The sequence below is a fragment of the Chaetodon auriga genome, chromosome 15 (assembly GCF_051107435.1).
Source record: "Chaetodon auriga isolate fChaAug3 chromosome 15, fChaAug3.hap1, whole genome shotgun sequence".
Classification (NCBI taxonomy): Eukaryota; Metazoa; Chordata; class Actinopteri; order Chaetodontiformes; family Chaetodontidae; genus Chaetodon; species Chaetodon auriga.
Genome location: NC_135088.1, coordinates 10034160 through 10055477, shown reverse-complemented (window position 1 = coordinate 10055477; position 21318 = coordinate 10034160). Strand labels below are relative to the sequence as shown.

The window sequence follows — 21318 nt, the reverse complement described above, 5'->3', positions numbered from 1 at the left end:
TAACACCACAACATATGCTGTCAGAAAAGGCTGCAGGCTTTTTCTTCTGGTTCATATGTGGTACAAGATGAAAGACTGAAGGACTGGTGCTAAATTAAGACAATGATCGTGTCCTTTCCAACTACAGAGAACATCTTCAGTGCATCCTCTGCCTGCATCATCCTGTAGGTCTGTGAATGCAACACAAAGATAGAAAAGCACCTGTGAGGTGCCTTAAACTCAACACATCTGTAATTGTATTTGAAATTGGTCATTTTAAGAGATTGGATAGATCTAATGTAATAATCAGTAGTGGTAGTAAATATTTGATCATCCTGAAATAATATTATTGGAGTTGTGTAGTTCAGATAGGTTCCTGTAACCACTCAGAGATTACACAGGATATAAACTGCACACTGATACATAAACCCATAAGCTCTCCAACTACAGGCTCTGGATCAGTTCATGTTTTTTGTGCAGGGATGTTATGAAGCAGCAGAGGAAGGACGTGCTGGTTAGACAACTTTGAGCTTCCTGTTAGCATATCACGTTAGTTTCCTGTGTGCGTGCTTAGCACGTTGACAAAGCAAGACACTGAGGCAAAGTGAAAGTCATGGACACTGATGAGGGGGAATGGAAGAGAAGCACCTCGTCCTGCAAATTCAGAGAGTTGTGGCTGCTTGTCAGACTTTCTGCAGCTCAGTATTACACTGAAGGCCTGAGCAGTCTTAACAGGGCTGTGCAAGGCTTTTTTTTTTCTTCTTTTAATGATAGAATACATAGTAAGTAACATGTTTTTTGCAGCCCTATATGTTTAAATGTTTCCTACTTTTTTCCAAGGGTGAGTAATCAGCTGGTCAAAGAGAACAACTGTCCAGGGACCAACAAACCTCCGAACACTCCCAGTTTACTATGTGTATACTGGCATGTTCTTATTAATTTAGTTTAAAATAAGTCTGGAAACAAACTAAAGTACATACATGGTGAAGGCCTTTATTGTCTTATTTTGAGACCTCATTATGAAGAGAGGCTCTGGGTCAAAATGTGGTTTTAAGACTTTAATTATTTATTTTTAAGCTTACATGTTTCATATGTCCTAAGTGTTTTACCATACAGCAAACCTGGGGTTGTATCGTAGGTAGTATTAGGGGGGAAATGGCAGATAGCAGGATGAACAGGGGTTAATAGGGGCCCATCAGCTCATATTTGCCTTGAGTGACCTCGTAGGTTGACCTGGCCGTGGCTTTTTCAGCCTCACAGAGTGTGTTCATACAGAAAAAGGGACGTGCTATAACAGTGTTGACTTAGTAGTGTCCATCCATTCTTTTTTAATAGCTTTGTTTACAGACAAATTATGTAAATAAAATACATGTTGTCAATAAGGTAAGTCAGTCATTTATTTTCTCACAAATTATTCTATTGTGCACCTTTATTCAGGGCAATGCTCATCCTATTCCAGATGTACTTATTTAATGAAATATTGATGTATCTCATTACTTATTCATGAATTTCAGCGGTCATTTTATGTTTTATTTATTGTCAATTGACAGGCTTGCCACTGTAATTTGGTCACATTTGGTCTTCCACAGAGGCCTCTATTACGATGCAGACAGTTTCTAAAAATGTGTTGTACAAATGAAAAGGTGGATAAATTAAATGAGGCGGGTTTCACCACAACTAAACTCCTCGCCGTGTTTAAATTTGCCCTGTGGGCTTTGACTGAGAGCATGAGAATCGATGAAGCGAAGTAATTTTAGCCTGGAGTGCGAAAGGGAAAAAAAGAAAAAAAAAATCTTTTTATTACTGCGTTTATTACTGCGATGGAATTGCCCTTTAACACCTTCACCAATAGGATTCGCCCAAGCAGCTGCGTTTTAGTATTCAGAACGGCCGCCGACCAATCGGCTCTCTGCTTCCTCTGCCTGGCTGCGCTCGTGCTGACTGGCTTTTTTTTTCCCTCCTTCATCGGTAGACTCTGCTCGACTTGGTGCAAAGTTACGTCGGGAAGCAGCAGCGAAACGTTGTGTAATAATGTGTTTTTAAAAAATACTACATGGCGTAGGCAAAACCGCCTTTACCTCCGCCGACAGTTGCCCCACATGAGAGAAAACACCGATGTGTCTTCGGGGATAGAAGAGCTGCTGGTTTCAGCTTCTTGGATCAAGGTTCATGTGGGGTTTTTTTTTTTTTTCTTCGCTGGTGAGTGAACACCATTTTTAACGGTTTTGATATATTTACGATGCGTGTTAGCTTTCGACAGACAGCTGTATGGGGCTATTTATACAAAGTAAAGATGGTTAAATACCGCAGTGACAGGCTATTCTGGCGTTTATGGTGAGCTGTAGCTGTCCGCTGGTGTGTCACGGTGTGTTTGACTGATAGCAGGTCATTCACCTGGTGGTCGCCTGCCTCGGGTGCATATTTGCAGACAAGACGCATCATCCATCCGGGCCAGATGTTCGCTGCTGGGCCTCCTGTTCGCCGCCGTGGAGTAATCCTATTTCTACATATACACTGCGGCGATAGCTTTGATTTGACTTCCACTCATGTGCACCTGGATCATCATTCCTCATGATGAAGCAGCTGCAGATGAGTATGTGCCTTTAGGACATTCATTCCACTTCTTTTGGGGAGCTGTCACTAAAACAAGAATAGCTCATACAGTACAGTGCATGAAAATAGAGTAATGGATGTAAAATAAAAAATTCAATCAGTGAAACGCTTGCAATCATGGACATGCTCCTGACAGTGATGCATTCAGAGTAACGGGAAGATGCAGAAGTTGCTCTCCCTCTCAGACTTTCCCTTCAGCAGGAAATCGCTGTCACTGCCTCCTCCTGTGAGGAACAACAATCTGCTGGTTTAAGATGTCAACAATATGCACCATGATGAAGCAGCTGTAATTGAACTTGAAGTACCTTTTAGGATATTCAGTTCCCTTTACACGTTTGCCACTGAGGGGAAACTGTCATGGCAGCGCAGCATAAAGAAAGGAAGAATAGCTCATACAAAAGTATACGTACACACAAAACTATTTCAGAGTCATATATTCAGTGGGGAGTATTCGAGGAAACAGCTCAAAGAATGGACGGCTCTTGTAACATTTTAACACAAATTCAGGGTAAATGTAGGGCGAGTTTTCCCTGTCAGACCTCCTCACTAGCAGGAAGTCAATGTTCTCTCCTGTGAACTTAAAGGAGGTGATACTGGCTTTGAGTTTCCTGACAAACCTCAGCTCAAATCTGTCAGTTTGCTCCCTGCCTGCCAGCCACCTCAACTACCGTCTACAGAACGACTGTGATCACAGGTCACTGTTTTCTGCTTATTATAGACTTGTTTGTTGGCTTGGCCCTGATCATCAAAGGCAGGGGCCTTTTCAAGGTCAATCCCCAGATTTATCAGAGTAAGCAGCCACTGCTAGTCTTTGCATAAACCACTTTATGGAAAAAAAAACCTCTTGCAGTGGCTAGGCGTGCAGACTGTTTTGGTTTTATTTGCCTGTGTTTCCAGACAGCTGTCTCTGAGATTTCTGCCTCAGCTCCAATATACTGGGGGTGAACAGAATTTTGTTTGTGGTGCTCACAGTATTACATTAACAACAAACATTCAACAGCAACATCTTTAACTAGAAAAGGTGTAACTGTATCTCTTTGAAATGTTCAACAGCTTCTACAGGATTATCTGGAGTATGATGTTGCTTTGAAGTTTAGAAATATGGTTTTTCAATGCTTTGAGCACCACAAATGAACAATTCAGTTAATGGTTATTTAAGTCTGGTGGAGGCAAAAACACCAGACAGATATCTCAAAACCTACCTGGGCAAATAAAACCAAACTAGCTGCATGCTCAGCTGACACCAAAGATAAGCAAGCTGAAACAACTGGTAGACAGAAAAGTAATCAGGAACCGCACTGATAATTGATTTTTCATTTTATCCCATGTTTCCAGCTTCTAAATTTCAGAGGTTTGCTGCTTGCCTTTGTCTTACGTGAAGTAAACTGGATGTGTTTGGGTTTTAGACAGCTGGTCAGACAAAACAAGCAATTTGAGGACATCACCTTTTGGCTTTCAGAAGTTTGGATATGCATTTTACGCTATTTTCCACATTTTATAGAGCGAATGATAAATCAAGAAAATAATCTACTCAATAATCGATATAGAAGATAATTACTAGTTGCAGCCATAAAGTGAGAAAATGCGCGTTTTCATAAATTGGGTGAACTGACCCTTTTAAAGAGGAATCAGAGAGAAAAAACAGCAAGGCTCGTCTTAAACCACTGGCCTAATTCTCGCCAAACTCCAAGTGGCTTAATCTCCGCATGGAAATGCATTAGAGTTACATGTAAAGCTTCTGGCCACTGCTGGACTTAGTGTGGCTTAAGGCAGCACCTCCATATCCCAGCCAGGCCTTGATGTCCTCATTTCCAGCTGTTTTTCCTTTTTGCTTTTATCGTCGGTCTGAATCTTACAGACAAGCCACTCCAGCCCTGGGAGAGGAGCTTTCCCCACGTGGCATCCAGATGTCAGGCTCCCTCCACGTTCAGTCTGAACACACAGATATCAAAGTACCTCTGAGAAAGGGAGACATATTCCACATTTGCTCAGAGCTTCTGTAAGAAGTCAAACTGTTATTCAAGCTGCTGATGGAGTTGTGATTTTGAAGAGTTGCAGAGCTGTAATGTGATTTTAAAATATTTTACATTTTATTGGAATCCGTATTCAGCTCTTTTGCAAGCTTGTTTTTTAGAAGAGGAATTAGAGGCTGACTCACGTTGGTGAAACTGCTTGCGTGCACATTGCAGAAGAGAAAAGGGGAAGTTGCAGGACGGCACACTTGGTCAATAGTAATCTGATGCTAAACAAATTGCTTTGCGTTTCAGTGTGACAGAAACTGCCACTGAGAATAAAAACACGAAGAAGTTGTAATTAGTGGCTTCAGATACACTGCCTGAGATCGTGTCTGTGCTGTATCCTGCACTGAACTTTGATATGGCTTAACAGTCCGTGGCTCCCCAGAGGAAACATGCAAAATAGCTGCTTTGAGAACAAAAACTGGATGCATTTCAGCTCCTCTGAAAGTCGGCACAAGTGTTCTTGGCAAACCATCACACCCTGCATGCTGATAATAGCTCACTCATGCAGGGCAGTGGCTTGGAGTTACTTGTGTACTGGAAATTTTTAAAATGATGATTTTTGTTTTTTCTTACTTGCAAGTTGTGAAATTATACTAGGAATAAATATCTCATTCTGCAGTATGGTTTACAGTCATGGAGAAATAAGCATTGTGTATTTGGTTGTAAGGATATAAACTGATTCTGGTTCAGTTCTTGTTGATGTGTGATGTGTTCCTCTCATGTTTTAGGTAGGAACGATGGATAAGAGACGTGGCTGGTTGTGGAGCGCGGCGGGCATGGATGCTGCTTTGCAGCACCAGAGCTGAGGAGCTACAGAGGAGTCTACCCAGCTCACACCTGAATATCAGGCCCAGACTCCACCCTACGGGCCTCCACCAGGCCTTCCTCAGCACCACCTCAGCTGTCTCTCTCACAGTCCTCCTCTTTATCCAGGCTGTCAGCTTGTCACTAAGTCTTGAACTGACCTTTGGTGAAGAAGCAGACACATTCACATCTCCAGCAGCCAGCCTCTTCTGGCACCCCTGAGTAGTGTTTTATGAATCTGACTCCCAAACACACCCAGCAACCATGAGGAACACCAGATCGAGCCTTCTGCTGGGTTGCGTGCTCCTCTGCTCTGCCTCTCTGCTCTACCTGGGCATGAGCGGGATAGAGTGCCCCCCAAAAAGCCATCGGTACAGGTGGATGGAGCTCAACCTGGGCTCATCCAATCAGAGCTTATCCCTGGCTGAACACTTCCCCGAAGACACGCCGCTCATCTTCATCGGCGGCTTTCCCAGGAGCGGCACCACGCTGATGCGCGTCATGCTGGATGCCCACAATCATGTGCGGTGCGGGGAAGAGACCCGAGTGATTCCCCGCCTCTTGGCAATGCGGACCACCTGGAGCCGCTCAGTGAAGGAGAGGATACGACTGGACGAGGCCGGCGTCACTGACCAGGTGTTGGACTCAGCTGTGCGGGCTTTCCTGTTGGAGGTGAGCTGGTTGACGCAATGTGCTCTGTTCATTTAGGCCCAAAACACGCCTGTGCATCTGTTCATTTACTTGGGTGTCTAAGGCATGGTTAAGCTTTTGGATGATGTGTTTGCATACACAGGGTTATTAAAAGCTACTGTAAATATACTGTATGAAGATATTAAGCAGAATATGCCTTTAGTGGTGCAATTAATTGTTTTCATGATTAATTGTTGAACCGTTTATATTGTAAAATGTGAAATTGTGAGAACATGCTTCTCACAATTCCTCAGACCAACAATTCATAACCCCTAAATATTAAATTTGCTATCATATATGACAAAAAAGCAACAATTCCTCACATTTGAAAAAGCATGTTTTCTTAAAAAATGGATCGTAGGCAAGAAACAATAATAAACTAGTTACTGAGTAAGTATGTTCATTTAACATCTCCAATCATTTAAAGAAAATTTTAAGGTAACAGCTACTAAATTGCATGATGGAAACATGACTAATACACGGCAATATGGATTATTAATTAATGAAAAAGTTTGATGTTTTGCTTATTCGCTGTCTTGCTGAAAGATCAATACTACACTTATTACTGTCCATTAAATATGAAGCTACAGTCAATACACACTTAGCTAAGTTTAGCGTAAAGACTGGAAATGGGGGTCACTAATTAACACATTATATATTGTTTGTTTAATCCATACAGAAGCTCAAATGTCAAAACTAAAATTTGTGAGTTTTGTGATGTTGTTAAACAAGGTCATTTTTGTAAATGTCTCAGTATCCTGGACAATAACTGGTCTAGCTTGGGTAAAATATTAATGTCTGTATTTACTCGGATAAGTGCACTTCCCTGTTACTGTAAATGTCATATATTTATATTGGGCATCTCAATATGGGTAATAAAATCTTGGCATTCTTAACAGTAAGAAGGAATGTTTTGCATGTGACAGCTCAGGCCTTTCATGTTGTGGTCACTGTTTGTACATATGTGTTTCAGGTGATAGTTGGCCATGGGGAGCCTGCACCTCGCCTTTGCAACAAGGACCCCTTCGCCTTGAAGTCTCTCTCATATCTGTCACGCATATTCCCTAAAGCCAAATTTGTGCTCATGCTACGAGACGGGCGGGCGACCGTCCACTCCATGATATCTCGCAAGGTATGCTGGGTCTTTCTCTTATCTGGGCAGCTGGCGGATGAGATTTATTTATGTTTCCAAACTACGTGACAAGTTTGTGCTGGGTGCAACAATGTGACCGGATGAATTTTCCATTCTGTGATCACTCTCTGTCGTGACTGGTCTCCTGTGTTTATCTTATCTCTCTGCCTCCATTCAAAGGTGACCATCTCTGGCTTCGACCTGACAAGTTACAGGGACTGTCTGACCAAGTGGAGCAGCGCGGTGGAGACCATGTTCAGCCAGTGCCAGGCAGCCGGGGAGGCCAGATGTCTGCCCGTCCGCTATGAGCAGCTTGTCCTCCACACAGAGGAGGAAATGAGGAAGTTGCTTCACTTCCTAGAGCTGCAGTGGGACCCGTCAGTGCTGCACCATGAAGAGCTGATTGGAAAGGCTGGTGGCGTGTCTCTGTCCAAGTGAGTATTTGAAGTGTATGTGTGCACCAAGCTTAACCTGGATAGGCAAGTCGCTTTCAGTTTTTTCAACTGTATGTTGAGATTCAGTTCACCTCAGCACACCAAACTGAAACTTTCTACATACCCACAAGGGTTTCTGGCCTTATACAAGCTCTGAAATGGCCTTGAATACAAATACACGTAAAATGTTTTCCTTTCAGTTCAGACCTACAGGTCTAAGTTCAGACCAGTCGTGGAAATTATGGAAAATGTCACACAGATTTTCATCCGTCTGTTTTATTTTGCCATAGCTATTCCTGCTGTGAATTCCCATCTTGCTGTTTTAGAGGAGCCGGTATATTTAAGGATAAAAGGTGTCATTTTTTTCCAGTCTGCTCAAAGGTGGCTGTGATTCTCACATCTCTGTCTGTCAGTCAGTGAAACACGATCATGAGCTGTCAGGTTTTCTTTACACCTGTGCAGCTAATTAATGACAGTCAAATTGATCTAAAAGTCTTATATAACATAAAATATACAGTAAGTGCTCAAGAAATCTAGTTTTAATGGTTTACTTGATATTTATTTACTTGAGGTTTTTACTTTCATGACAGTTTCTTCCATTATGTCACAGGATATGGATGAAAGAGAGATGGTACAGGTAATTTAAGACTATTGATCGATCTAAAATAAATTATTTTTAGTCGCGCTGTCACAGGAGGGGTCAGAGAGCGGGTCAGGACAATCACTCTGGGGTTTGTGTCATCTGACGGTGCAGTCTAGGTCGTCATTCTTCCAAGAATGAAGCCAACCAGAACAAAAGTTGAGAGCGCACGCAGCACAGGGTGCAGAGCGGTGTGAAAATGAATAAAAACATGGTGTACTGGAGGAGAGATTAGGACGGGTTTTAATTCTGATGAACCCTCAGACAACAGCCCTTAACGTTTATTTGATTAATGAGATTGATACCACATACTAAGAGGCACAGTGAACACAGCATGTCCTGTGGCTGCGAGGTCTTCTCGTCTTGGGAGAGACTGTGGATAAACTGGTGTGTCTGTCTCTTCTAAAGCTGCCACTAACTTCATTTCATCATCAAGTCATCTGTCAAGAAAGACTTTCCTCAGTAGATGTTTAATTTGTGTTGCGCCACTTATTTGTTAGTAAGTCGAGCATCTCTGCGCAGGACAGAAGCTCAGGGGATTTGATGGGAATCTGGCTGCTTCATCTCGCAAAAACCCAAACCTGGCGTGTATTTGAAGGAATTAGGCCATGTTCTGAGGGAGTTAGCACCCTTATTTTGATAAGTTATGCAACGGTTGGCACATTATTAGTCACTCGAATGTTTTATAACCTCCTCACAAAATTCAATTATCGCAAAATGTGGCATGTTGTGGTTCTGAATCATATGTGTACAGGCCCACAGACACTTGTATTTATACGTAGGAAGATTAAAAATGCCTAAATTAAAACAAATCAATGAAAGTGAAAAACAGCACACATTGTGACATGTATTTCCTTTTGTATATATGCATATACTGTATCATAATTATTTGAAATGCATATGTTAGAAGGTCAATTATTTTATTGAACAATTGTTTTTCTTGATTTTGATTAACATGTTTTTAATGTCTGTAATGATAAACACGTTGGCTTATAGAGAAATGAAATACATATGACAATGTGTATCGTTTTTCACACCATTTCCATTTGTCTTTTGTTCTAATTTAACATTTGAAACCTTCCACAGATTTGTCGCTCTTCAGTCGCCAGTCAGCAGTATTGATCTGACCTTGTGTGTAACTGTCTGTGCAGGGTTGAGCGCTCCACGGACCAGGTGATGAAGCCGGTGAACACAGAGGCCCTCTCCAAGTGGGTCGGAAACATTCCCTCCGATGTGATTAGCGACATGGCTGAAATCGCGCCCATGCTGGCTCGCCTGGGCTACGACCCCCACGCCAACCCGCCCGACTATACAAGACCCGAACCCATGATGTTTCCATTCAACTACTCACAGGTGAGGGTTAAAAAAAAAACAGATCTGAGGAACAACAGAATTTCACTAACAACACAGATTATTTTCAGTTTATTGATTAGTTGTTTAGTCTGACTTTGGCAGTGTAAACCCCAACATTTGCAATTCACTGATATAAAACAGGGAAAAGCAGAAATCCTCGTATGTAATGAGCTGGAACATGTGAGTGTTTTTTTTTCCTGAGAAATGGCTTAAAGAGATAGCTCCGATTTTTTTAAGTGGGGTTGTATGAGGTATTTAAAAATAGGCAGTGTGTTGCCTGCAGTGGATCGTGGTTGGCATGCCCCCAGTTTGAAGAACCAGCAGGAGTACTGGCACAGAAGCGAAGCAATGTACTACTGTGGACGCGGGGAGCAGCAAAATGTATTTTAGTTAGCCACCTAAAAAACAGCAGTTCACAGTAGATTTAGGATATTTTCACCACTTTACCTTGATGTCAGACAATCCATCTGTGCTGTCTTCAAAGACACAAGACTCCTTTGGAAAAAATGTAATTTTACCTCAATATGAAGGTTATATTTATTTTATTTTATTTTTTTTTTTACACGTTGTAACTGAAATTAATGACCTTAAACATACTATAATGTGAATAATGACACTAACAAGATTGCTTAGAGTTAAGTCAGTTACTGGAGTTGTATCCTGGTAACTTGTTTTGCCTTGTGTACATTGATTTACTGTGATCGAGAGCAGAACATCATGGTGCATAGAAGGTTTGCAGTGAAAACAGCCTTGATGGATATGTGTCATTGAAAAGAAGACATTTGCTGAGCTTTCTTCAACTTCTTCAAAGTTGTCTTAACTCCAAAAAACACAAGCAGCCAAGCTGACTAATCACACTTCTTGAAGCCCATGTGGTCTTTCCTTCGCCATATAAATCCGGCTTTTATCAGTCACGTAAACCACAAAAACATTCCACACTCACTCCCACTGAGCTCCAGTCATGCAGATAACTTCATTCCCAGATTCACAATCAGAAATCCTCGTGATGATCAGAAGTGAACATTGTGTGTTTTCTCTCCTCAGACCTCGAAAGCAACAGAGGCTCCACACCCCAGTTAAATGAAAGGAGAAAAGTGCTGTTAACCCGGCCTCGCTGTTCCACGACATGGATGCACCTTAAACACGGACTTCCACTGCAGCGGTAATTACGCCTCACCAGAAGGTTTCTCAAGTGTCCCATGTGTATTTTTGAAGTGTCTGTAAGACTTGTGTGCGGTGTTAATGTCTGTACACGGGTGGAGTGTTTAAAATACGGACTTATCGAGGCGGTTTTGGGGTCTCGGCTCTAAAATCGCACGTGGACTACCTGCTCAAGGAAGTTTGCTGCTTCTCACGTCTCCTCCACGGTGAACCGACAGTATTACACTGCATTTTGATGCGTCCTCTCACCTCGTACCTGAAAGTATTTCAACATGTCTGTAAGTTGTTAAGATTCACCACAAATGTGAATGTGTCTTTTGACAAATCTTTCACTTACTGAGAGCTCAGTCAGTGTTCATGAAGCATAATGACTGTATATTTTTGAAGACGTATGTTTATTTTCTTAATAAATTATTTTGGTGTCGACCATTCATTCAGGAATCTAAAGTTGTTTACTCTGAATTGAGACTTTTTAATTGTTGTATATTGTTGAACATGAATAAAAAAATAAATGTCACCTTTATAATGTAGTTAATGTGTTTTGTCTAGCAGTTATTCATTCAAACACTCACTGTTTTACTGCTGCTGTATGTGGAAGCACGTTGGACAGCAAGCTGGGCCACAGCGCCCTCTAGTGGTGCAAAGACACAACGCAAAACCTGGTTGCCCTTGAGAAACAAGACAAAAATATTGAGTTTTGGGAGCAGTTTCACTTCATTCTTCATAGTTGAGTAGAAAGGACGTAACATGTAGTGAAACTCCTTGATTTGAGATGAAACCCTGAAGTAACCTGGGCTGCTGACTGACTCTTAAAAAAAAAATAAAACTCCATCAGCAAAACAAGTACAATTGGAGAAAAAAAAAATCCTGCAGAAGAGATTTTTTACATAAAAATCTGAACTGAATTGGAAAAAGTGGAATAATTAACACGGCCTTGGACCTCTATGTTGCGTATTGAGCCACTAGCACCAGGGCAGGCTGCCGTACCTGCTGGTCTCTGCAGGTGTGTTCCTCTGTGGGCGGGTTGAGGGTGTGAAGCCACACCCCTCTGCTGCTGGGCAGGGTGTGCTGGACTGGGGTGGGCGGAGCTTCTGAGCTGAACCTGATCATGTACAGGAAACACCTGGAGAACTGAGAGGCACACATACAGTGGAGGAAATACGATTCAGAACCACAAGCTTTCAGGTGCGGAAATGTTTGCTTCACAAGATGTAAATGTATAATTACAGAGGATGTTGGAGGTGAAAGGTGCTGTTTAAGTCAGGAATAAAACATGGAAGCTGGATTACCGACCAGCCCAAGTTATTAATTAGGTGGGTAATATTGCAGACTGGTTTCAGACCTCTGAGTTGCTGCCCACATCTTTACCAGTCATTTAGCATTCAAAGTTGCATTGTGGGTAATGTGGGCACCAGTTTTTGACAAGGAAGATTGAAACACTCTTCGCTCTGCTGCACTGATTGTAATCTTTTCTTTTTGCCAGTGTGACAGTGTTACAGAGGTATTACACTAAATCTTTAAACAGACTCTGGTATGTCTGTGTTAAATTATATTGCATTCAACACATGTTCAAATTGAGACCCAGCTGTGTTGCAAAATTTAAAATAAACCGTGAGCCTATCCTTTTATTGGAGAGGTCTAACGACGGTTTTGCAGAGGCATACATGCCCCTCTAGTTTGGAGTTGAATAAAATATAAATCTCCTTTCAAAGAGGGATGATAATCCTCTGATGACTGTGTGGAACAGGCCTGAGTGCTTTCAGCGAACTGTGGTTACCTGGTTGTTGAGCAGCACATAAATTACAGGGTTGAGGACGGTGCTGGTCTTCGCCAGCAGGGAGGGGATTAAACTTGCAGCAGGAGGCACCACACCGGGCCGTCCATAGGAAGCGAGCATCGCCACGACGCCGTATGGCATCCAGCACAGTAAGTAGCCCGACACCATCGAGACCACCATCAGAAGGACACGGTTTTCCCTCCGCTCAGCTGAGGACCGGTTGATCCTGCTGACCTGCAGCCACACAAACACACACACACACAGCTTTCACAGATGCCGCTGGCAGAGCGAGCTCACGCATTTAACAGAGGTCAAAGGTCAAGTGTGCCGGGTCGCTCACCTGCCGTGCCACCGCGCGCAGAGCCAGCAGGATCCTTCCGTAGCAGACAATCATGAGCAGCAGCGGCAGGAGCAGGCAGAAGACGAACAAGCAGCTGACGTAGGAGCGAGCTGTGGCGGAGCGCTGCTGCCACTGGACGGAGCAGATGGTGCCGGGACCCTCCAGGCCGTAGCTGCTCCGTAACACACAACACATGCTGCGGTTTCATATTTTCTTCGGTTCAAGCTCTGACACATGTTTAAGGGCAGTACAGACCTGCTCCAGCCCAGCAGCGGCGGCAGAGTCCAGACCAGCGAGTAGAGCCAGGAGGCGGCGACGGCGAGCCTGGCCCTGCGGTACTGAGAGGAGTCTGACTGGGTGGGGTGGAGCACCACGGAGTATCGCTCAACGGACAGCAGGGAGAGAGATACCAGAGACACAATACCTGAGAGAGAGAGAGAGAGAGAGAGAGAGAGAGAGAGAGAGAGAGAGAGAGAGAGAGAGAGGCCTCAATCGTGTATATTTATGTTTATTAATTATTGATGCAATAATAATTGCAATACAATAAAACAATATGCATCTGAAATGGGAACTTTCTGCATGCAGAGTGTTTTTAGTTTTGGTACTTTCAGTCCATTTTGATTAGAACAAATTTTCTGCTTTTGCTGAAGTAAATTTTGAATGCAGGTTTTAGCTTTTTTTTTTTTTTTTTTGCTCCCACCACTCCCTCCTTATACTAACAAGTCCCTAACAAAACCCCTGTGCACAGATTTCTGAGCATCCACACACATCCAAAATGTGTCTTTACTGAAGTCAAAGAGGACATGCAACCATCGATCACTCACCGAAAAGCGCGTTGGAGAACCCGTACCACCGGCACCCGTAGGACCCGGTCAGCCACCTGCCGCGCACGCTGGCCGCGAAGCTGAGAGGAGTCCCGAAGAGGCAGACCAGCATGTCGCTGGCGCTGATGTTGACCAGCAGCAGGTTCACGGGACTCTGCAGCTGAGGGAAGCGCGAGAACACCAAGAGCACGAGGAAGTTACCGAGGAAGCCCAGGACCAGGATGAACCCGAGGACCACGGCCGCCGCGGTGTGACCAGCCCGGCTCAGCGCGCCGGCGGCGGGGTCCGCCACGGAGCTGTGCCCGGTGCTGAGGTTGTTGCTATGCTGCAGGAGGGTCACCATGGCAATCTGGGTATCAGAGCCAGACGGTGCATAAAACAGAGGGGAAAACGGAAAAAAATGGCGGGTTTTAGTATATTATGTCTTTAGAAAACTGAGTGGAAATACATGAGCATAAGGTGTTTAAATACTCTGGAGGAGTGGCTCCCTCACACATATGCCCCCAGCCTTTAAACAAACCCACCCCCACTGTGGTCACACATCAAAAGATCTCTTCCATATCACTCTTAATTTCAAAGAGTTTCAACTGAATAACTGAAATACAAATCACAACACTTAACACTAAAAGAATACCAACAGGAAGCAGAACGGGAAGAAGGCTGTTATCAATTAATTATAGCTAACACAGTTAAGGCAGTCAGAACATAGTGAGACCGCAGGGTATTTAGTCTTTTACTATGACGACATTTGTGGAAAAAAGCTCGATTTAAATAGATTCAAACCCAGAATTTTAACAGCTGGATAATACTGAGCAAAAAAAAAAAAAAAAAAAGAGAGAAGAAAAGTCACACTGACAAATCCCAAAACCATAATTAATCAATTTTCAGCAGAATGAAAAGAGAAAAAGGTCCAAACCTTCAGTGAGACCAAGGACACGCTCCCACAAACACAGCATGAAAGGGACAGTCCCACAGAGATGCAGATGCTGGTGTTGTGCTGTACGAGACCATCACTCTTTCTGAAACATGTCTTTATTCTGTTCTGTTATTCGCCTTCATTCTGGACCAGATTGGGGACCTAAATAGCTGAGCCAGCATATCAATAATACAAGCTGTGGTTGATTCAGGGGACGAGCCAGGAATACATTAACTGATGAGATGCTGAAGACTGAGGCTAATGAACATTCAGACACAACACTGTTTGACAGACATTTACATGTAGAGCAAATCAGCACGATGACTCCAGGCTGATGTGGTTGTGTTACCTCTTCCATTGTCCATCTTTGGTAACCTTCAGTGGTGCAAATGGCTCCTCACTTATGTTACTTGTTACCTTGCACACAAACATGTTGTGCAACTGTCATCTTATGCACACACAAACTTCCGGTGAACATGGGGCCAGACGTGGGCAGTGAAAGACCTCACGTTTGTCACCTCCTTCATGTCATATGTCAGCCTACTGAAAAGCAGGAGGCCTACACTTTACAGGTATTGATACAATCATGCTACACACACACTTGAGTCAAATTCCTATGACGTCCTTTGTTGGTAGAGGAAGAAAAAGATCTGAACATCATCACGTGCAGCCACCGTCTCCCAGTGTGGACACCCACATGTCCATTGTGCTGGAGTGAAGCTACGTCACCACATCTGTTATTAAAGCCATTGTGGGGGTGGACAGACCTCTGTGGGAACTGATCAGGTGAGAGGAGGAATAGAAATTACTGCCTGCACGTGCAATGACGTGTCTTCCTTACTGCACAGGTCATCAGTGATTCATCTAATTAATCTAATCAGCTCTCATTCTGAGACTTGTTCTACTTCTCTCTGACCGTACGGCCTGTTTCAACAATGTTCTCTATGAAGTTATTGTTAAATGTGAGGGTTTTTTTAATATATATTTTTATGCAGGACTTCATGCGGGGTGTATTATTAATTCCTGTTGCTCACCCTTAACAAAAGATCAATTCACTGTGACTTTACGTCATCAGTAACACTTCATAGAGCACCAATGGATGAATGTTAATTCTAGCAGTGGAAGAAGTTCTCATATGTTTTACTGAAGTAGCAATGCCACAGTGTGGAAATACTCAGTTACAAGTCATGCATTCAGATTTAGATTTTCATGTTAAAGTACAGCAGTATTGGATTCAGACTGTACTTAAAGCAGGCAAGTCATTATGTAGGATGAGCAGTTTCAGAATAATGTTTTACACTGCAATATAACCACTTCAGTGCTGAAGCTGGTAAAAGTGGAGCTAACTTCAAAAACTTTATCTACTTTCTTTGCTGGGGAGTTTCCACCCTGGCACCAATAAAGTTTCATCTTGCTCAAAAATAAAACATAATTTCTTTGCTGATGATACTGTCTACTATTATTCTTAATCTGCTAAGAAACAGTGCAATGACTAAAGTTATCAAATAAATGCAGGATGCAGGACGGACTATAGAAGAAGAAGGGTGGAGGATAAGGGGTGCGGGGAGGGTTGATGGAGTAAGAGGGTGGAGGTAGTTGGTATGATGGGCTGGTTGAGGGGTGGAGGGAGAGGAGGAATTCATGGGGGATATCTGGGCAGTAAGGACATTGGGAGGGGAGGGATGAAAGGGAAGAGGGGAGTTCAGATGGGAGTTACTCCTGCCTTCTCTCTCCGCATTTTCTATCTTTCCCTCTTCAATCTCTCCCTTTCCTTCATCTTTTTTCTCCTCTCTCCTCCTCTTCAGTCTCTTTTCTATTCCTTTTGAATCTTCAGCTTCTTTTCGTAGGCAACGGCATCATTGTTGCCTGTTGTCACGACATGCTGCTCTACGAAACACAAAGCCATAATGGAACTGGATCTGGTGTGGATATAGAAAAAACACAAAAACGTATATTTAGCTGCTGTTTTTGAAGTATTTCTGTTTTTAAAAAACCTCCAATACACTCGAAGAAGTAATGAACAACTCAGTGAATTGCTGGTATTTAATCAAGTGTAATGAGCACTGGAGCTGAGCAATCCTCTACAACTCAAATCTATTACAGTTTCGGTCTCAGTTATCTTTTGTAGTTCATTAATATTTTTAGGGTTTTCGGTACAATACTGTAAACGAACTGACACAATGAAATTAAGGGAATGCTGTATGTTTAAGGAATAACCTGCATATCCCAGATCTAATTACATTGTAAGCTAAAATGATGAAAAAAGGGTAGACAAAAACCATGATTTTATTTGTCTGCATTACAAAACAGCTCAAACTGTCCTAATCTCCTCCTCGCTGCTCAACACGGAGCTTTGCCACAGTTCACCTTCAAGCAGTACTGTCCTAATTGGTTGCCATGGGGACCAAAGATGTGATGAAGTCTCTAGGCTTCCTCATCATCACTTCCTGCCAGGCTGCTGTCTGTAGAGTCCACTTCCTCATCCTGCTGCTGTGGTTCTGTTTCTTTTGGCTGCTGCTGGGGCTCTGTTGTGCTGGAGGGCTCTGTGGGTTCTGTGGTGCTGGTGCTGCCCTCTGCTGGCTGTGCGGTGTTGGTCAGCTGCTCTTCATTATCTCCATGCAGGAATTTAGACCAACCCTTCAGCCGCTCCTCCCGCTCGCGTGTCGTCTCTTCCACCTGAACAAACAGAATTCACATGAAAGGTGCAAATTTTGACCAAGCGTGGAGACATCAGAATAACTTCTGCCAGATACATTATTACATACATCATATACAAACAGCAATAGCGGTTATAGTGTTAGAAGCACCGTACGCCATTGCTGGAGGAACACATTAAATCAGCTGCTTGAGTTGCCCTTTAAAACCCCACACTTTTGCCCCACCTCAGGCCTTTGCCAGATGTGTATGGATATTTTCCCCCCACAATTAAAAGCAAAAAATTCTGTGCACACAAGCTTAATTTTACAAAAAAAAAAAAGCCGTACAAAAGCATTTTTGATATCTGTATTTCACAGTTGATGTACCTGATAGTCTGTCGTTCCATCCCAAAGCTGAGCGGAAAGCTGCCTTCCTCCAAACCAGCGACCATCGAACGACTGAATGCACGCGTCGGCTTGCTCAGGCTCCTTAAACGAGACCGATGCCACGCCGTCCGGGTGTCTCTGCGGCACAAACACAAGCACATTCCAGCTGTTACTGACCCCACTGACATAAAATTCAAGCCATTCTATTGTGACTCTGAAACGGCACGAATGACATTACACTCACATCAAAGAGGATGACCTTCTTGACGTCTCCGAACTTCTCACACTCTGTCCGCAGATCCTCACGATACTCATTCAACACCAGTGGGTCTTCCTTCGAAGGCGAAAGCAGAGAATCGAGACCACAAAGATTAATACTCTCAATGCACAGTCTGTGTGGGTCTGACAGAGCATGTATGTGCATGTGTGTCTCTCCGCACCTCAAAGTCACTGGGATGAAACATGTTCCTGATGATGACAACTTTTTCATGCCTCTTCCTCACATCTCCTTGCTTCTCTGGCCTCCAATCCAACTGTCTACACAGACACAGACACAGGTACTATTAGTAGGAGTCCATGCGATGTGTTGAAAATAAAGAAATGCTGAGTTATTTGTCTTCTCTTAATCTACTGCAGCAATGTGGGGAGTTTATCCCTATGTGCAGAGTGGGATTTGTGAGAGGTTGCATGAAAAGAACAGGAATTAGAGTTTACTTCTGCTGCTGCTGCATCTTCTTCCTGTAATCCTTGTTCTTCTTCTTCTTCTTGCTGGCGTCATACTGGCCCTTTAGCTCAAACCGCGCCGCTTCCACGTGGAGTCTGTAACCTCTGACCTCTGACTCATCGATCAGACGCAAAGCCAATGCCACCGACTCCTTCTGCAGAGAATCACAAACACTTCACTCATTTCTGTGCTGCTTCAAAGTTTACACAATTCTGTTGTCTCTTGGAGAGTGAGACCTTTTCGTCTTGTTGCCTAACAAGGGAAAAGTATGTCTGCTTCTATGTCTCTAACAGGGCAAACACGCAAAAAATGTAACCATGTTACAGTCGGCTCGAACAAGCTGACTTCTTAACTATCATGCAAACAAGACACTTGGTTTCCATAATCGGGGAAGAAGATTGGGAAAACCTGATTTCCCCTGTTAGGAGTGCCACCAATCACTGTTCTGATAGTCTGCTCCAACACACACACCATAAACAAAAAGCCAGGAAGCAGCATCTTCTATCTCTAACACAGTTTATATAAGTAAGCAATGCCTTCAAACTAAGATCAGGCATAAGAAAGAAATCCAATTACCCCTTATTAAGGGGTGGATACAATCCAACATGTTTGTCAGCGTAAAGAGGCAGATAGCAAATTTTATGTCATGTGGACCCTCAAGGACATGAGAACATGCAACCTATAAATTAGGTTTATGCAAACACATAGACAAACTAACCTTGAGATAGCAGCAGAGGCCATCTCCTTTCAGATTTCCCTGTTTGTCCTTGTAGAGTTTGACCTTGTACTCCTCAGTCATGGGGTCCCGCATCACAATGCCGCACTTGGACATCAACTCAGCAAACTCCTCAGTGCTGATGTCAGGAGGCAGGCCTGAGGAAAGTTGAGAGAAGAAAGATAAGAGGGTGAGATAAGACAATCAGAATTAGCTACCCATTGGTCGGCAGTCGACTTGACAATAAGTGAAAAAAAATGTTAGGGATACCAACCTGACACATAGACGTTCGTGTTTTTGTTGTCGTCAATATCGAACCATCCTACATGCACAAAAAAAGGTATTTATTAAAACATATGCTTGTGCAAACTTAAACTTAGAAACTGTACATGGAAACGTATTCTGTAAACAAACATGATCACTATTGTAGACAGGGAGAAAAGTGCAAATGTAAACCAAAAAATGTAGCTCTTCAAAAAAATACAACCAAGAGCAGTATTTCTTGATTCCCATTTGCGTGTTAGTTTTTTCTCTCTCCTCTCTGTTTGCAGATGTTGTTTTACCTGGCTCTGCTTTCCGCTTCTCCCCTTTCTGCTTGGCTTCTTTAGCTGGGGTCTCAGGCTGGTTTGGGTTCAGGTTCGGGGTGGCAGGTACTGGTTTCTCCTTTACTGAAGGCTTGCTGTCTTTTTCTGGGGCTGCTTGGTCAGTGCTGCTCACTGCGGCGTTGTTGGCATCTGGATCTCCCTCCTGAGTGAAGCCATAGTTGGCCTGGTAGGCTGCAATGAAGTCCTCCGTTATCTAGAGAAACGAAGCAAACCTACTTAAAATTAACACAAAGTGGCTGTGAAAAATTTTGCCACACCTCACAAAAGTGCCAAACTGTTCCAATACATTTAACAGAGATGGTGTCTGTTCATACAAAAAAAGAAGCCTCAAAGTGACCAAATAAGGACATATACATTTCAATGAAGCATCAAATATATGTCAAAGAGTCCTGCAGATACAAAAATGTTTGTAAGAAAGATCTGAAGGTCGAGGACTGTGTGACTTTAAAGAATCAAGATGATGGAGGAAGATAAAAGCTGACAGGTAAAGAAAGAAAAGCTCATACTTTAGGGAACCAAGCCTTCTTTTCATGATCCCAGTCATACACAGTCCCGTCCTCTGGGTCAGTGTAGGTGTAGGGGTCGGAGCCATCCTCGTTTCTCTGGTTGTAGAGTTCCTGCATCCGCAGCTGCTCTATAAACTCTTTGTGAGCATCTGGTCCGCCACTCATCTGCAACAAGAATGTGAAATATCAAATTACCCAGGTCAGCGAGCCATCAAATTTCAGCATGTACAAAGCAGCTGTACCATGCTTTAAGACATGCTTTAGTTTGGTTTAGTCAGCAAGGAAATCAAAGAAGCTACTCTGATTTTGTGAAAATATGCCAAAACATGTCAGTGGTTCAATAATAATGGTTGCCTGTGACCAAAGCGGGATAGTAAACGCACGTGTCACTGTTCTGGTCCGGCCCGTAAAATTAAAATAATTATATTAATGTACTTCTGCTGCACACAACAACGTAGTTTTGTACACAAGCTATTAGCGGACCAATCATATCTTTCTACTGCTACTGTCACCGCCCCGCAACTGAAAAAGCTGTCAGCCAGTTGCTTCAATTCATCATACTATGATTGAGGACCGACAACTTCTAATTCTTTAGTTTAAACAGGTTAAAATCTGCTGCCCATCGTCATACAACTGTTGTGGTTCAGTCCACATCAAGATAATTTCGTGATGCAAATTTGGCAAGTTAACGTTTGAAAGTCCATGAGCACTGGTAATAACTTGTCCGTTAGCAAACATAGCTAGCTAGCTAGCATTACCTTCGACAACGACAGTCCACGAAAAATGAAATATGGTAACTCGGTGCGAAGGTTAACTAAGCAGACTCCCTCTGTCTCAAGACACAACCGCAGAACTCATTGGGATTCTGTGTTTTAATAATGCAGTTGGCTTTTTATGTTGATTTTGCCATAAAAAAAAAAACAGCGTTAATCACTGCCCGCTAACATTCACCCCAATCCGCGACGACACTTGAACGAAGTACTTCCTGTGTCAGGTTCCGATTCCGAATGCGCATGCGTGGGAACTGGGAAAGAAGCGCTTGGTTTGTATTAAAGCTTCTA

General features: G+C 43.1%; 3 protein-coding genes across 3 annotated transcripts; 1 reads left to right on the top strand and 2 right to left on the bottom strand.

The window, feature by feature from the left end:
* The first annotated feature begins 1943 nt into the window (after window positions 1-1943).
* LOC143332643 (protein-tyrosine sulfotransferase 1-like) lies at window positions 1944-11349 on the top strand. The gene is made up of 6 exons (XM_076750336.1): window positions 1944-2178; window positions 5342-6089; window positions 7081-7239; window positions 7420-7673; window positions 9465-9666; window positions 10711-11349. Exons 2-6 carry the CDS (start codon window positions 5682-5684, stop codon window positions 10744-10746), a joined length of 1059 nt encoding a protein of 352 aa, XP_076606451.1. The 5' UTR covers window positions 1944-2178; window positions 5342-5681; the 3' UTR covers window positions 10747-11349.
* Window positions 11350-14922, bottom strand: LOC143332642 (pinopsin-like). Its single transcript, XM_076750335.1, has 7 exons — window positions 14685-14922; window positions 13769-14117; window positions 13200-13368; window positions 12945-13116; window positions 12605-12838; window positions 11815-11958; window positions 11350-11495 (listed from the first exon to the last, which is right to left on the bottom strand). The coding sequence occupies exons 2-7, from the start codon at window positions 14109-14111 to the stop codon at window positions 11388-11390; spliced, it is 1170 nt and encodes a 389-aa protein (XP_076606450.1). The 5' UTR covers window positions 14112-14117; window positions 14685-14922; the 3' UTR covers window positions 11350-11387.
* A 1791-nt stretch (window positions 14923-16713) lies between these two features.
* On the bottom strand, window positions 16714-21240 carry htatsf1 (HIV-1 Tat specific factor 1). The gene is made up of 10 exons (XM_076750334.1): window positions 21016-21240; window positions 20258-20422; window positions 19710-19944; window positions 19421-19468; window positions 19150-19304; window positions 18422-18585; window positions 18148-18244; window positions 17952-18041; window positions 17708-17845; window positions 16714-17360 (listed from the first exon to the last, which is right to left on the bottom strand). Exons 2-10 carry the CDS (start codon window positions 20420-20422, stop codon window positions 17109-17111), a joined length of 1344 nt encoding a protein of 447 aa, XP_076606449.1. The 5' UTR covers window positions 21016-21240; the 3' UTR covers window positions 16714-17108.
* Between the last annotated feature and the right edge of the window lie 78 nt (window positions 21241-21318).